This window comes from Equus caballus, chromosome 30 (genome assembly GCF_041296265.1).
Source record: "Equus caballus isolate H_3958 breed thoroughbred chromosome 30, TB-T2T, whole genome shotgun sequence".
Lineage (NCBI taxonomy): Eukaryota > Metazoa > Chordata > Mammalia > Perissodactyla > Equidae > Equus > Equus caballus.
Window position 1 is genome coordinate 32,643,305 of NC_091713.1, and position 18,159 is coordinate 32,661,463.

The 18,159-nt window shown below is 35.9% G+C and overlaps 1 protein-coding gene across 13 annotated transcripts in view; it reads right to left on the reverse strand.

The window, feature by feature from the left end:
- The window catches only part of KCNT2 (potassium sodium-activated channel subfamily T member 2), a 350,894-nt gene that overhangs the window by 144,169 nt on the left and 188,566 nt on the right, over nucleotides 1–18,159 (reverse strand). For all 13 annotated transcript variants that reach the window (XR_011434198.1, XR_011434197.1, XR_011434196.1 and 10 more), the window contains exon 14: nucleotides 6,276–6,384. Coding sequence is in view for 8 of the 13 variants with exons in the window: in XM_070255832.1 (XP_070111933.1) it covers nucleotides 6,276–6,384 (109 nt within the window). In the remaining 5 variants the exon portion in view is untranslated. The remainder of the gene's footprint in view (nucleotides 1–6,275; nucleotides 6,385–18,159) is intronic.

Genomic DNA, 18,159 nt, shown 5'->3' on the forward strand with positions numbered 1-18,159 from the left:
AATAATAATATGCTCGGGTTTGGTTCTTTGACAGATAACATATTAAAAACTCAGGTTAGGGGCTGGCCCCGTGGCCGAGTGGTTAAGTTCGCGCGCTCCGCTGCAGGCGGCCCAGTGTTTCGTCGGTTCCAATCCTGGGCGCGGACATGGCACTGCTTGTCAGACCACGCTGAGGCAGCGTCCCACATGCCACAACTAGAGGAACCCACAACGAAGAATACACAACTATGTACCGGGGGGCTTTGGGGAGAAAAAGGAAAAAATAAAATCTTTAAAAAAAAAAAAACAAAAACTCAGGTTAAAGGACTAATTATAAAAAAGTAATAATTAACAATTATACTTCCAATATACTTAATACTATTTCTTTTATTTTAACAGTGCTAACTTTGCATCGCCAGTCTAGAGCTCTCTCTTTAATGAAATAGCAGTGACCTTCATTGTATTTCACATATAAAAATCCTGCTCTCATGATTACTTGTATGATTCAATATATCCCCTCATAAGATCCTCTCATTTACCTTCTCATTCCTATGATATATGACCTAATTATTTAAAAAGAGTAAACGTATCATTTTAGATAAATATGTGTATATATGTGTATGAACATAGAGGTGTGTATATATATACACATACTTTTTAATTTGAAGTTATTTACATCGTTCACAGATATAGCTAGAACCAAGTCCATCTTCTCATACACAAAATATAGCCGTATCCTTAGATGTTAGAAGGCAATGGGTGGGACTTCATGGAAAGCTTTAAATAGCCTCAGTCGTCAATAAATTTGCCCCTTTGTCATCCTCCCTTCTTTCTACCTAGAAACAGATACCTGCAGCAAAGCAGGCATTTTGTGATTACAAGGAGAGACTCTTGAGGGTTACGGTCTACAGGCTAAAGATGCTGGAATCAAAAAATGGAAAGAACTAGGTGCTCTGTTGGCATCGTTGAGTCAGACAACCTGCTCTGAATGCTGGTCCCAGACTTTTGATGTGTAAAATAATCACCCCTACTTTTAGTCAGATGCTATGTTACGTGGGCAGAATGTATTTTTAGCTAGTGTGACATTCCTTACTATGAATGAATAAAATAACTGTAAATTACCCCTTTCCTTACCCATTCCATTCTAAGGAATAAAAGTTTTCCTCCTTACCTGGTAGAGCTATTCCAGACAGTGTCTGGATCCCATCCCCTACTCTCTTAGTGCATTTTTAATCTCTTTCTCCTCACTGATACTTACCCTGTGAATCAAACTTTAAAAGCAAACAAAAAATAAATAGATCAATACATACAGACATACAAGCAAATATATTTAGAAAACGCTTTCCTCAAGATTTCTGCACAATAGTTTTCATTATTTTTCTTCCTTATCTTCATGAACAAACCTAATAAAGCGGTACTCTCCAACCAGGCTTCACTTTCTTAGCGTCTCCATATTTGTTCATCCTTGCTCAATATGAGAAAGTCTCCATGCCTAAAATTGTTTTCTTAGAACTCCCCAGAGACTAGTGATCTACTAATTCTACGAATCCTACTAATTCTGCTTGCTCAGTCTCCATTAATGTTAAGCCATCTATACTGTTAACTGTTCAGTTCTTTTTATAAATCTCTACTCCTTTCTACTCCATTAGCTATCCTATATTTGCATTCCTTTTCTTCCATCTGTTTCTTAAAAGTAATAGTTTCCCAAGGAAACGTCTTAAGTTGTCATTTCTCCCCAATCCCCATTATTGCTACTTTCACCTCTAAGACCCTGAATAGCACTGATCCCTTCCCAGGAACGAAGAATAGCAGCAATTCCCATCACCAGTTATATCCGCATTAGAAAGCAAATATATCCAACAACAAACTCCTTTTTTCCTTCCACCGAACTACATATTTTATAGCTCTCTACTGTCCAGGGTCAAAGTGTAAAGAGATTTTCTCTTTTATCTGTTTTCTACATTCATATCTAACCAGTGGCCAAGTCTAATAAATTCTAACTTTGTAATATCTTTTATCAATTCTTTTTCTTTCCCATTGGCCATCAGCAAGATCAAAATATTACCTCTTGGATGGGACTAATGAAATAGATATTTTCATAAAAGTAAATTAAAAGAAATAGAAAATGAAAATTAAATGTTGATATGAATGAAAATGTCACCAAGATGGGCCAGTTGATTGTCTAGCACCTGGCCTGATAATTTGTCATTTCCTTGCTAAAAGCATCACAGTCCCTGTTAACAGCCTACAGCAATTTTTGCCCAAAGAATAAACTTATGTTCATCTTTCTAACAAGAATGCCAAATAAATTGAAATGCTAATTTAATAAACAATAAGAAATATCACCACCAAGAGCACTGAACACTCAAATTACAAATAAAATGAGTGAGGGGGAAAAATTGTAGACTGCTAAAATACAGAGTGAACTTTCGATGAATAAAAGGAACCCAGTTACTTGAAGTCATCTAAAAGTTACCTTGTGAATTATAGATCAACTAGAACCAGAATGAATATGTTAACATGCAGGAAAAGAAAATGTAAGACCCTATGAGTGTCGATCAGTCTTGAGAGCTTTATTAGTCAAGGTACTGGCTAATTTGCTGTAGAGACTCCAAAATACAAGATAGAATTTTTTTACATTAATACTCCTCTTATATAAAAGTCCAGAAGTAGGAAATTCATCTTTAATATGTGTTTTTCATCTTGTCCCCATCTCTACTGTCTAGAAGATGAGGCAGACTAAGAAAAGGATGAAGATGTCTGAGTAGGCAAGTCTAAGTCTCAGGCTGAATTAGGAGCTCCATTTTTACTGTGATTGATGGCAGGTCTGTCACTAAAAGAGCTTACCTAATGATTTCTGGTTCTTGATTCCTTTGTCTAACTCATTTGTTTCAGAACTCACATTTATTATTTTCTTTAAATACCTACAATCTACATAGCACTTTATTTAAAAAATGTATTTTAAAATTAGATCATTTTAGGTTTTGTATCATATTTATTTCTACGCTTGTTGGATCCTAAAGTCTCAGGTTCTTTTGTCACTTTGTACCAACTAATAGGGTACACAATACCTTGTGAATATCAATTACTTTTAGTCAAAATCATCACTTATTATAAAATGAAGTTTTAATAATATTATTCTCTCTCCTTTTTTAATAGAGAAATTTGAGTATTAGTGTAAGCTTCATTTTTAATTTGTAGTTTGATAATCCTTGCATAAAGCATTGTTTGGACTATTCAACGTTTTTCCCACTAAACTACTTAATTCAACTCCCAAGTTTGTTCTCTTATTATTAAATCAATATATTTGAGCTCTTTAATTCCTGCTGATGCTCCAGGGCAAAATTTCAAACATGTTCTGTTAATAGTGAATCTTGACTATATCTTCAATTAATGTATAATACAGAAGACTTGATACAAATTACTTCAGTCAAACAATATTCTCTCTTTTTTTGTTTTTTTCTTTTGCTGAAGAAGATTTGTCCTGCATTAACATCTGTTGCCAATCTTTCTTTTTTTGCTTGAGAAGATTGTCACGGAGTTAACATCTGGGCCAATCTTCCTCTTTTTTTTGTATGTGGGATGCTGCCACAGCATGGTTTGTGTGTAGGGCCACACCCGGGATCTAAACCGTGAACCTTGGGCCACTGAAGTGGGGCATGCAAACTTAGCCACTACATCACCGGGTTGGCCCCCCAACAATATTCTTAATAAAATATATTAGCTGTGTTAAACTAAGTGATCTCCTGTTTGGATGATTATTTATATTCAAATGATAGTACATATCTGATTAAGGTACTTGTATTTAGAATATATAAAAACTCTTACAACTCAATAATCAAAGACAAATGGCCTGATTAAATATGGGCAAAGGATTTGAAGAGGTTTTTCTTAAGGAAGATATATAAATATTTAATAAATGCATGAAATAATGCTCAATGTAATTAGTCATCAGAGAAAGGCAAGTCAAAGCCACAATGAGAGAGTACATTGCATTCACTAGGATGGTTGTGATCAAAACGGCAGATAATAACAAGAGTTGCTGAGGATGTGAAGAAACTGGGACCCTGATACATAGCTGGTGGGAACACACAATGTTATAGTAGCTTTAGACAACATTCTGGCAGGCCTATAAAAGGTTGAACAGAGTTTCCATAGGACCCAGTGATTCCACTCTTAGACATACACCCAAAAGAAATGAAAGCATATGTTGACAAAAAAAACTTTATAAAAATGTTAAGAGTAAACATATTCTCAATGCTGGAAATAACCAAAATATCCATCAGCTGATAAATAGAAAAATAAAATGCGATATATCCATACAATGGAATATTATTCAGTCATAAAAAGGAAAAAAGTACTGATGTATGGTATAATATGGATGAATCTTGAAAATATGGTGCCAAGTGAAAGAAGACGAAAACAAGCACATATTGTATGACTTCATTTATATACGATATGCAAAGTCCAGAATAGAAAGCTCCATAGAGACAGAGTAGATTAGTGGTTACCTAAGGCTGAATGGCTTGGGGGAAAATGTGTGTGCTAAAAGGCTTTCTTTACAGGGTGAGGGAAATATTCACAAGTTAGTGGTGAAGGTTGCACAAGTCTATGAATATACTAAAGAACATTGAATTGTACACTTTAAATGGATGAACTAACTGTATGCTATGCAAATTACATCTCAATAAAGCTGCAATAAAGAAAGTGATTCTGGTGGACAACAGCATTGATTGTGACACTTAGTTGTGGAATAATTTTTCAGGTCATACTCATTTATGGGAAATCCTTAATTATGTGGTAACAATGTCTTCAACAACATCACTTTCTTTTTTAATAAGGCAAAATTCCTTAGGGTATTTTGGGAAAAGTACTATTTTAAGGGTCGCTGAAATTCTTTTTTAATTTGTGCCAAGTACAATTTGTTCATCAGGCAATATTCTGTGTCAATAAATAATATTTACTAGGAGTCAGACAATGTAATCTAACCGGTCTATGAGTACTGACGCATGTTAGTGTTGACGGGCCTCATTTTATTTGTACAACAATGACGCTGAACTAGATATTCAGTTCTAAAGTTGTATGATTCTATGACAAAGACGGGCAGCAAAATAAAGAACTCATGATGAATTCTATGAATGACTGTGTCAAAACAGTTTTCAGTATTTTATTTAATTTTGTCAAAACGCTCAGTACTTTCTTCAAAGAAAAACAATTTCATTCATGATTCTGCTACCTCCTTTCCATTGCAAAGATTAAAGGCTCGTAAATATGTAGAATAGAAATGAATCTATTCAGAACTTTGAGAAAACTGCTCCTGGGAAATTCTGACTGTCCCAATAGAGCAGAGATGTAATTAGATGTAAGACAGTAAAATCTACTTAAAAATACCACAGGGTATTTACTATTTTTCAATTAGTAACTTACTCCATCTAATATTAAATCTCAAGAAAGAATTTTCCTTTTTCTTGATTTATTTGACTTGGCATTTCACTTAAATAACTATCAATTAATTTACTAAATTTAAATAAATCACAACTATAAGCACCACAGTGGAATTTACTTTGAAAATCAACATTTTATCTAAAATACCAAATAAGGAATATGAAAAAGTGTGAAATGCAGTGCAACATTTATCTCTTTCAATAAGACAGGTGACTATGTTCATTGATTCTGTTTTCCTTGATCATCCAAGTCACAAACAACTTCAATCAAACTCTATCAAAATAAATAAATAAGAGCAAAATATTCTGATATTATAATCTTCCCTCATCTACTTTGAAATGTATATAAAAAATGATTTCTTTTACTACATTACCTAATTTTATCAACGACTTTGTTATCATGCTATAAGAATCGTAACGTTTTAACTTTGAGGTCAATTGTGTTCATACAGCTTTAAGATAAAAACTTACCTCAGGAATAGAAAAAAATGGCTTTAAGATCTTATATTAGTGACCTTCATTATCCTATTTTTGAAAGTTTCATTTGCTAAGTACTAATCTGGAAAATAGAAACAATGCCCTAATCCTGGGCCAAACAAATGAGGTAGTCACTTAGAATTTAGTATGAAAAAGATTCTCTCAAGATAGGAAAGAGAGCAAATCGTTGTCAATTTTCTGTATGTCTTGGACCTTTTAACGTGTCTGTATCTTGTGATAACTCAAACAAATACAAATATAAGGTACATATCTAGCTGTCTAGTTTGGCTTACTATATTTCTAAATCACATAATTGCACTTATATTATTTTTTTATAATTTAAAATACGTTATCTTAAAGAAAAAATATACTTACTGCCCTCTAGAGGTATGAACCAGTAGTGTAATAAGGGTAGATGTTGCTGGGCATATGCAGTTTAAAGCTAACATGGCGTATTTAAATTCTTCTTCACAGACAACATGATCTGTTTGAAATAAAATAGGTAAATTAGAATAATTTACCTCGGGATAGTAATATTCTAAAATAATATGAAAAATCAAACAATGAATAAAATTACAAAAGCTTCAACATAAACACACTTGTGCTAGAGATGTTTCTACATGTGCAATCTTACCCCCAGGAAAAATATGTCATGAGAGAGAGTACTAGACTATGAGTGATTCAGAAGGGAGGGGATTCTAGCCCCAGTTCTGTCTTTAACAAAATTGGCAGCTTTTGGCAAAATGTTTAATTTTTCCTATGCCTTATTGGTACAAGGAGATAAGACGTAGATAGATTTCAGTCTGGAAAATAGATCAGAGACTGTATGAACTCTATTTTAGTTCTGATAATTCTACATCATCAAATACAATAGGATTGATTTAAAACAGTACTGATTTATCAAATTCATAGTCACACAGCATAAAGACAGTAATTATTAAAAGACGCGGTAGATAATATTTGCACAACACATAAGTAATACATTTTGTACAATCAAAACTATAATATCAACCAATAAAAATTAATGCTAAAGTAAATTTAAATTTAAATTTGACTTTAACCTGGTGACCTAAGGTCATAAACTCAAAGAATGACAGAGTCCAACCAGGAAGGAAAATAAATGGCAATTGAAATTCAATGATGTAAAAACAATAAAGAGGCTAGAGATGATGGCACAGGAGACAGTGCAGGCCACAGGAAAGGGAGATAATGTTACTTAACCCAAGGATATCATTTTCATGCAGAAATGAGGGCCCCCATGCCAGATATTCAATTTTCCACAGGAGTCATATTTTATAGAAGTGATTAAAGTATTATTTATTTTGGGAAAAAACTTTCCCTTTGGAAGTAAACAATTATAGCTGGCATTGGGACTAAAGACAATATTTAAAGTTCTAAGAAAATAAATATTCTTGGGCAGAGAACAGAATTTTTAGCTAAATTAAGAAATAGAAGGTTGAATTAGTGAGCCAGACCTATAAAATGAACACGTACACAATACAATTTGTGAAGAAACAAGAAAAAATTACTTGGGAAATGTTTCTGTAATGCTCCACACAGGTAAATATTAACCCTACTCCTGTTTTTATAATACGAGTTAGCATATGAAAGAGCCCATTTGCTTCTCTTTTTCTTTCATTTCCTTATTTATTTATTTTTCTTCACATTTCATGGAAGAAATTGTATGCTATAGTTATATCTCAGGATTTACACTTTAAAAAAATCAAGGATCTGCTATTAATGTTTTCCTCTCTCTCTGTCTCTCATTTTTACTTCTCAGGATATGATAATGATCTTTAAGAAATTTAAAAAAATACATAACCATGACACTTAATATTTTGCAGAAAGGCAGGTAGATTCTAAATCAAATTTTGAATGTGGAAAAGTATATGGAATGTTTGCAAAAGGACAGTGACTTTAAACCACTATTTCATTATTTCTCAAATTAAATTTTTTTAACAATTGACACCTGAGCTAACAACTGTTGCCAGTCTTTTTTTTCTCCCCAAATCCCCCCAGTACATAGTTGTATATTTTAGTTGTGAGTCCTTCTAGTTGCGGCATGTAGGATGCCACCTCAACATGGCCTGATGAGAGGTGCCATGTCTGCGCCTAGGATCCGAACCAGCAAAACCCTGGGCCGCCGCAGCGGAGTGCACCAACTTAACAACTCAGCCATGGGGACGGCCCCTCAAAATAATTTTTGAGCATGTATGCTAAATTTGTGACAACAAAGTAACAAAACTGCTAAATGCAGAGCTATAACTTTAGAATTGTACCATAGCAATACACACGGGGGTCCATAAATTTCAAATCAAAAATCAGAACATATGATCTAAGAAAATGTGTGCATTTATTACAACATGAAACAGAATATTTTAAAATCCAAACTGTACTACAAAATTTGGAAGGTATGATTACTATATAGGTGATACCACACACAATTACTAACTCTCCCTGCTGTGATACACAAACCAAATTTCTTCTAGTAGGGACCATGAGAAAATATGGTACTTGTGTGATAGTTTGAAAATATCCCAACTTATTTTCCTTCAGTGGTTAAAAAAGAAAAAAATTGGGTCCCCTTCCTTCCTTTTTCCTTAGTGAATGTGCGCATCTGCATTTGGATAGAGATGGCTAACGGAGGATTGTGTTGCACTGGCAAATTTTTCAAAAACGACACCTATCAGTAGGAAGTGGAAAGAAGGGAAAAATTAATAAATTTTTGGTAGTCATTTTTATTTCAGCCTATGCTTTTTTCTACACGTAAGTGAAAGTTTTGAAGTGTCTGCTAGCCCAGAAAGCAAAGTATACATCACCAGAGGCAATTTTACAAATACGAAGCATGTTTTGCACTCTTTGAATATATACTGAATTATCTAGGAACACGACTACTGTGTAAATTAAGAGAAAATTTATTATGCTTAGCATTGTATGTGAGTGATTAATACAAACTGAGGATGTTTGATTAATAACATTGTGAGTGTCAGTAGCTGGCGCATCCTTATTGTTGCAAGCATCTCTCTTTTCCACTGTTTTCTTGGGGATTCATACCTGAGCATTTATACATTGAAAAATATTCCTCTTTATTATTTCCCTCCTCTTTTTCTTTCATATTATAATTAGGATATTACATTAATTATTTACAATGTATTTATATAGATAGTTATATTTACTCTGAATTTCATTCCAAGGTAGAAAGGGAAGTGTTACAAAATATTTATTGTAAAAAGAAGGTATTGGATCAGATCAGTTGAAAACCACTTTCTTAGATAAACAAGTTACTATATAATTATTATGGAATTCCCTGTTAGACAAAAAGAAGAATCAGTATTCTTTTCATAAAAAAAATAAAACATCAATCAATATGGATGGTTAACACAGGGAAAGAAACATGATAGAATATTCAACTAGATCGTAATCTTTATTTCGCATAAGCTACAGAAATCTGAAAGTCAGTCTGAAAAATAGATTGACTGTATCTCTAGACCTCTCCCCTCAGATCCAAATCCATCTGTGTTCCTGGGATACTTTTAAAATACTAATCACTATCCTTTAACCTGAATTAAAAAATTGAGAATATTCTTTCACGCTGCTTTGCTCCTCATTTCCCAGTGTCATATGACTGACAAGGTCTATTGATTATTAAAGTCCCCTCTCTCTTTCTCACTCCCTACTCTCCCATTTCCATACTCCCTCCTTAAGACAGCTTTCCAATCCTTATCCATAATTCTTAAGGGCCAGATATCAGCTTTTAGTTTAAAAAAAAAAAATTATTTCCAGATTTTAGAAAGACAATATGCTTCATCTACCAGACCCTATGTAAGACATCTAGCAAACAATCTATGCTGAAAAACCCTACTATTTCTGTAGTTAAATGTGTGAATATTTATACTAAGTGGAAAAAATCAAGTTCGCTGCAGAGATTGCCACCAAATAATTTCACGTCAGGCCAGATCTTACAACTAACAGAAATACTAAAATAGTTTATTTTTCAGGACTTTCTGGATTTGGAATTATAGTTAAGGGATTGCAGACCTTTATTCAAACTCTGATAATCTCTCACCTAGGCTAGTGCAACAGCTTCCTAATTGCTCTTCACGTCTTCCACCTCTCTAGCATTCCAACTATTACCCTCCTAAAACTCTGCTGTCCGATACAGTTGCCACTGCCACATGTGGCTATTTAAATTTAAATAAATTAAAACTAAGTACAAATAAACATTCAGTTCCTCCATCACACTAGCCATATTTCTAGCAATAAAGTGCTCAATAACACTTGCGGCTACTGGTTACAGTATTAGACAACGCCTATATAGAACATTTCCATTATCACTGATAACTGGATACGGCTGTTCGTCTGCCAAATGGATTAATGACTTTTCACAAATCCTAAAGCTTATCGGATATATTTCAAATTCCTTAAAATGTGACTCATAGACTGTCAGAATTTGGGTAATCTTACTAACATAGTGTACTCTTTTCATGCCCCTTCTCAGTCACACCACCTCTAAAATTGCTCATCTATAATAACAGGAGAGAAAGTAGAATATATGGGTGTACATGCAGGTTGATGGGCAAAAGTTTATGAAAATTTTGTTTTTCTTCCTATGGTTCTATTTTCTTAGTGAAATGGGTGGAAATAAAGATTATAGAAGAGGGTAGAGGTGAGAGAAGAAAATGTGGGATAGTTGTTTAAGAGAGTGGGAGAGGAAGCAGAATAGAGAAACACAGAATGATTGTTTGATGACTTCTGGACCCCTAGAAATTAGTGACCATGAATTTAAAGTGGGAATAGTCTGCAGGTTGTCTTTTGTTTATTTTGTTTCCTCTGGTCACATTCAAATGCATGGAAATAAACATCAAGACAGACAGTTAGATTTCACTAGAGTTGACTTTTGACAAACAAGTCTACCTAATGGAGAGAGGGCCAGTGAATGAAGGATGAATTGTAATTATAGAGTATAGTGTGCCATGGAATTCAAACAAGTTAAGAAGCCAAGACAGGACCTGTGGGTGTAAATAACAGTGGAAATTTGGTAGAATCAATGAATTGTAGGTCCCAGTGTATTCAAAAGAGAGTTGGAATTCTGTATGAGAGGTAGTAAACTGGGAAGATAAGAGGTGGTGGCAAGAGAGGGGGGTGCTAGGAATAGAGATTAAGAGGGGTCACATTTACTGGTAATGACATGATCCAGGGACTATGCCTCTGAAAGTGGGTGCTGAGAGAAGATGTGGGCAAGAACAGTGAAAGAAAGGAATTACAGAAGCACAAGTCTAGGGCATTGAAAGAACCATTTTCACGGCTACCAATATCATTAACTATTATGGGCAAGGAGTGTTGGAGAGAGTGACAGTGACCTAGGAGAATGAGTACGTTTTCCAGACTTATCAGTTACTTACATTGCCTTTTGGGGACATTTCAAGTCACAAGCAGCCAATTTTTATCTAATAATTTTCTAATTAAAAACATAAGACAAAGTTCTATAAAATTTAGGTACTACAAAAATGTGTAATGCAGAATTATATCAGTGACAGAAATTGCTATTCTCCCCTATTATCCATTTTCTTCTCTGTGTACAGAAACCGCGTGTCTATGGAGACACGTTTAGAAGACATGTTTGGAAAGGACAAGAATATTAACGTGTGTTGACAGCACCCTGATGATTTTAATCAGGTATACAGACAAAGGTGATATGAGGTAAGAAAGGATCACTTTGCAAGCAGAGAGAGAAGGGAATAGAGCTCTCTTAAGTAGGGCATGTTTGTTTGAAACCAGAAATCTAAACTAAGAGTCCAGGAATCTGGGGGCCAGCCCAGTGGTATAGCAGTTAAGTTTGCATGCTCTGCTTTGGCAGCCCACGGTTCATGGGTTCAGATCCTGGGCATGGACCCACACAATGCTCATCAAACCATGCTGTGGTGGTGGCCCACATACAAAATAGAGCAAGATTGGCAACAGATTTTAGCTCAGCGACAATATTCTTCAAGCAAAAAGAGAAAGATTGCCCACAGATGTTACCTCAGGGCAAATTTTCCTCACCGGAAAGAAAAACAAAAAAAGAGTCTAGAAATCTGGACAGTTGCAGAACAAACAAAGTGACCTATACCCTAAAGAGCAGGAGATGGTATTTTCTTTCAGAGTCTTTATCAGAGGCCGCCCATTAAGACTTCTCAGCCAGATGGACAGAGCCAGACCTGCTGGAAGGCTCAGACTAAAGGACTGCCTTCTCATTAACCTATTGTTTGAGATGATGCCAAGGTAGCTGCCATTACAATCAAGAGGGAGATATGGACAGGGCAACAAAAGCCAGAGTATAAGGCAGGTTTAAGAAAGGTCTTGGAGAAGAATTTTCAGCACAGTTACTGACACACAGAAAGGACTGGAAGAAATATGCTCCAATTTCAACCTTCTGTTTGGCCACAGAGACTAGTGAACAATGAGCGATGCTTATGAACAGATAAAGGAGTTACCCTGTAAGAGCAGAATGAGAGTCTAATCAAGGAATTTACTGCAAGGTCTCTGCAATTCGTGTCCCACAGGATTTCATCATTGCTATGGACCCATGACTACTGAGTGTCTCCCATTCTTCCATTTTCCAAAGACCAATATTACAGGTATCTTGCTCCACTATTATATATGCATATGGGATGGGGGTGGAGGTAGCTAACTAATGTATTAGTGTGTGTGGCCAGACCATTAGAAGCCACATCAAGAGCTGACTTTGCATTATCCAGATATCCGGGACTTTGAGTTGGATGCAGCAATTGATGTAACTCTGGAATAGTTTTCATAATACTGGTTGAGTATCTTAATACATAGGGAAAATACTGTACATGGATACTTGAATGAACAAAGATTTGAACTGTGGCTGAAACTGCTATCACCTCATATTCATTCTCTCCTTCTTCCTTTTAGGAATAGAGGCTCTCATTTCCCCTGACCCATGGCCAAGTTTCAGCTGGGTGCATGGCAGCCCTGCTAGAATTACATTTCCTAGCTTCCCTTTTAGTTAAATACAGTCACATGACTAGGTTTTGTCTTACATCTAGATCATATTTTGTAGACAAAATCACTTTCCCTAAATTATTTCCTTCCTGCTGGTGGGACCATATATATGGCAGAAGCCCAGCTTTGAAAATGCAGACAAAAATAACTCCCCAGCAATAATGAAATATGTGCATTTTTGCTTTATGGTTTCTAATTTCCCTCCCTTGTTGAAGAAAGCATTTCCTCTTTCAAAATTGTATATGTTTCATCTTGTACTTTCTTCTCATCCTTTTAAAGTTTGTATTCCTTTGTTTTGATTTCAATATATCTGCTCTGTTTCTTGCTGATAAAGTGTAAGCACATGAAATCAATTGGTGTCACTACTGAGCGTGCCAGGCCCCAGGGCAAGTTCTTGATCCCTCTGAGCCTAACTTGCCTTATCTTTAAAAAGTGAATAATCGAGTGACATCAGCATCATGGCAGAGTGAACTTGCCCAGGACTCTCTCCCCTCCAACATACAATGAAAAGGGGCATCCAAACTCCAACAGAGGACATCCTAACACGACACAAAAACGTTGGAGAGACACACAGCCATATGATGGAGGGAGGAGAGGCTGGAGTCCCCCTCGAAGGAGATGGAACAGAGTAAGAGAGAACTTTACTTCCTCCCCTAAAGGCTGTGGTCTGTGACCACGGCAGTCTCTGTGAAGGAAGGTACGGGGGAGCGGAAGTTCATTTGCTGGAACATCAAGGACCCCCGAGGGCACATACAACCTAGAGGGAAGACCTCTACCGGGGAGAGACCTTTCGTGAGAGGTGACCTCATCAAGCCAACACTCCAGGAGAATAGATAGTGAGAGCGGAGCGAGAAAGCCCAGAGAGCACGCAGGAGAAAGCGCCCCTCCCTTCACCTGCCCAGCAGCTGTTCTGCTGCCCTGAGGCTGAAGGTGGAGGGCTCAGAATATGCAGCTCTTGACCTCCACCCAGTGGTGATAGGCGGTAACTGCAACCAAATATCAGGATGCGTAAGATCCGACCCACCTCCTCTAGCAATATATCAAATCTCCAGACCAGAGAGAAAATGACAAGTACCCAGTATTCAGTCCTGAGGACACAGAAATTCATAATCTAAATGACAATGAATGCAAAATAGCTATCATAAAAAAACTCAATGAGGTAAAAGAGAAGGTAGAGAAACAATTCAATGAGTTCAGGAATTACTTCACAAAAGAGATTGAACCTATAAAGAAGAATCAATCAGAAATATCAGAGATGAAAGACTCAATGGAAGAGATAAAATAAAATATGGATTCCCTGAATACTCGAGTGGACATCATAGACGACGGTATCAGCATAATCGAAGATAGACAAGTTGAAATGCTCCAGACGGAGGAGGAGAGAGAACTAAGACCAAAAAGCAATGAAGAAAGTCTCCAAGAAATATCCGACCCAATCAGGAAATGCAACATAAGAGTTATAGGTATTCCATAAAAATAAGAGAAGGAGAATGGAGCAGAAAGTATGTTCAAAGAAATAATAGCAGAGAACTTTCCAAAGCTAGGGAAAAAGAGGGAAATCTGTGTGGAAGAGGCTTCCAGATCTCCTAGATAAGTTGATGTAAAAAGACCTACTGCAAGGCATATAATAGTAAAACTTTCAAAAACGAATGACAAAGAAAGAATACTAAGGGCAGCAAGGCAGAAGAAAATAACCTACAAAGGAACCCCTATCAGGATTCCAGCAGATTTCTCTGCAGAAATCTTATGAGCTAGGAGAGAATGGAATGACACATTCAAATCTTTAAAAGACAAAAAATTTCAGCCAAGAATACTCTATCCAGCAAAAATATCCTTCAGAAATGAGGGAGAAATAAAGACTTTCCTAGACACACAACAGCTAAGGCAGTTAGTAGCCAGAAGACCCCCAATACAAGAAATCCTCAAGAAGGCCCTCTTACCTGGAAAAAAAGGGAGAAAGGGGTCACAAAACACAGTAAGGAGATAAATAGGTAGACAGAATCAGAATAGCAAGCAAATACTGAAGTATAGCATTAAGCTAAAGGGAAGGAAACCAGCAAAAAAAAAGATAATCCTGTCATTATAACCACAAACTCACAACACAAGATGGAATAAGAAGTGAGAAAAACAACTTAGGAGGGGAGGAGGAAAGGGACTGAACTGATTTAGACTAAGGAAATAAGAGGCCATCAGAGAATGGACTATCTTATACACGAGATTCTGAATACAAAGCTCAGGGTAACCACTAAACAAAAGAGCAGAACAGAGACACAAATAATAAATAAGGAGAAAACAAAGAATCACATCATAAAAAACTATGTAATTCAATGGGTAGACCAAAACACATAGGACAAGAAACAAAGGAAATTCAGGAAAACCGGAAAACAAGTCACATGATGACAGCATTAAGCTCTCATACATCAATAATCACACTAAATGTAAATGGATTGAATTCTCTAATACAAGACACAGAGTGGCAAGATGAATTAAAGAACAAGACCCAACAATATGCTGCCTCCAGGAAACACATCTCAGCTCCAATGACAAACACAGGCTCAGAATAAAGAGATGGAAGACAATACTGCAAGCTAATGGCAAACAAAAGAAAGCAGGTATTGCAATACTTATATCAGACAAAGTAGACTTCAAGATAAGACAGATAAAGAGAGACAAAGAGGGGCAGTATATAATGATCAAAGGGACACTCCATCAAGAAGAAGTAACACTTATAAATATCTATGCACCCTACACAGGAACACCAAAGTCCACAAAGCAACTATTAACAAACCTAAAAGAAGATATTAATAGTGACACAATAATAGTAGGGGACCTCAATATCCCACTCATTGATTTTATTGATGGATACATCATTCAAACAGAAAATGAACAAGGAAACAGTGGAATTAAATGAAAATCTAAACCAGTTAGACTTAACAGACATATTTGGATACGCCTTCCAAAAAGAGCAGAATACACATTCTTCCCAAGTGTGCGTGAAACATTATCAAGTATAGGCCATATGTTGGGAAAAAAGGCAAGGCTCAATAAATTTAAAAAAACTGAAATAATAACAACCATCTTTTCTGATCATAATACTATAAAGAGAGAAATTAATTACAAGGAAAAAGCTGAGAAAGGGACAAAGATGTGGGGACTAAACAGCATGCTATTGAACAAGCAATGGATCATTGAAGAAATTAAAGGAGAAATCAAGAAACATCTGGAGACAAATAAAAATGAAAACATACCATACCAACTCATATGGGATGCAGTAAAAGCCATATTAAGAGGGAAATTCATTGCAATACAGGCTCACCTTAACAACCAAGAAAAATCCCAAATAAGCAGTCTCAAATTACACCTAACTAAATTAGAAAAAGAAGAACAAACAAAGCCCAAAGTCAGCAGAAAGAGAGAAATAATAAAAATCAGAGCAGAAATAAATGCTATTGAAACACAAAAGGCAGTAGAAAGAATCAAAGAAACAAACAGCTGGTTCTGTGAGAAGATAAATGCAATTGACCAACCCCTGGGCAGACTTACAAACAAAAAAAACCAGAAAGCTCAGATAAACAAAATTAGACATGAAAGAGGAGAAATAACAGACACCACAGAAATATAACAGATTATAAGAGAAGAGTATGAAACACTATACCAATAAAATGGATAATCTAGAGGAAATAGATAAATTCTTAGACTTACAACCTCCCAAAGCTGAATCAAGAAGAAACAGATAATCTGAATAGACCAATGAAACGGTAATCAAAAGCATCCAAAAGAATAAAGCCCCAGGACCACACAGCTTCCTTGGGGAATTCTATCAAACTTTCAGAGAAGATTTAATATGTATCCTTCTCAAGCTATTCCAAAAATCTAGGGAAGATGGAACACTTCCTAACACATTCTATGAAGTCAACATCACTCTGATACCAAAGCCTGACAAGGATAACACAAAGAAGGAAAACTACAGGCCAATATCGCTGATGAACATAGAGGCAAAAAACCTCAACAAAATTTTGGCAACCCGAATTCAGCAATACATCAAAAGGATCATATATCATGATCAAGTGGGATTCATACCAGGGACACAGGGATGGTTCAACATCTGCAAATCAATCAATGTGATACACCAAATCAACTAACTGAGGAACAAACACCACATGATGATCTCAATAGATGCAGAGAAAGCATTTGACAAGATCCAACAACAACTTATGATAAAAATTCAACAAAATGGGGATAGAAGGAAATTACCTCAACATAATAAAGCCCACAAATGAAAAACCCATAGCCAACATCATACTCAACGGGCAAAAACTGAATGCCATCCCACCGAGAACAGGAACAAGACAAGGATGTCCACTATCACCACTCTTATTCAACATAGTACTGGAGGTTTTGGCCAGAACAATTAAGCAAAAGAAAGGAATCCAAAGAGGGACTGAAGAAGTGAAAGTCTCGCTGTTTGCAGATGACATGATCTTATATATAGAAAACCGTAAAGAATCCAGCAGAAAACTAATAGAAATAATTAACAACTACAGTAAAGTTGCAGGGTACAAAATCAACTTACATAAATCAGTAGCATTTCTATACTCTAATAACGAACTTACAGAAAGAGAACTCAAGAATACAACTCCATGTTCAACTGCAACTAAAAGAATAAAGTACCTAGGAATAAATTTAACCAAGGAAGTGAAGGACTTATACAATGAAAACTATAAGACATTACTGAAAAAAATTGATAATGACATAAAGAGTGGAAAGAGTTTCCATGCACATGGACTGGAGGAATAAACATAGTCAAAATGTTCACACTACCAAAGCTATCTACAGATTCAATGCAATCCCAATCAGAATCCCAATGACATTCTTCAGGGAAATAGAACAAAGAATCCTAAAATTCATACGGGGCAACCAAAGATGCCAAATTGTTAAGGCAATCCTGAGAAAAAAGAACAAAGCTGGAGGTATCACATTCCCTGACTTCAAAATATACAACAAAGCCATAGTGATCAGAACGGCATGGTACTGGTACAAAAACAGGCACACAGATCAATGGAACAGAACTGCAAGCCCAGAAATAAAACCGCACATATATGCATAGCTAATCTTTGACAAAGGTGCCAAGAACATACAGTGGAGAAAAGAGTCTCTTCAATAAATGGTGTTGGGAAAACTGGACAGCCACATGAAAAAGAATGAAGGTAGACCATTACCTCACACCATACACTAAAATAAACCCAAAATG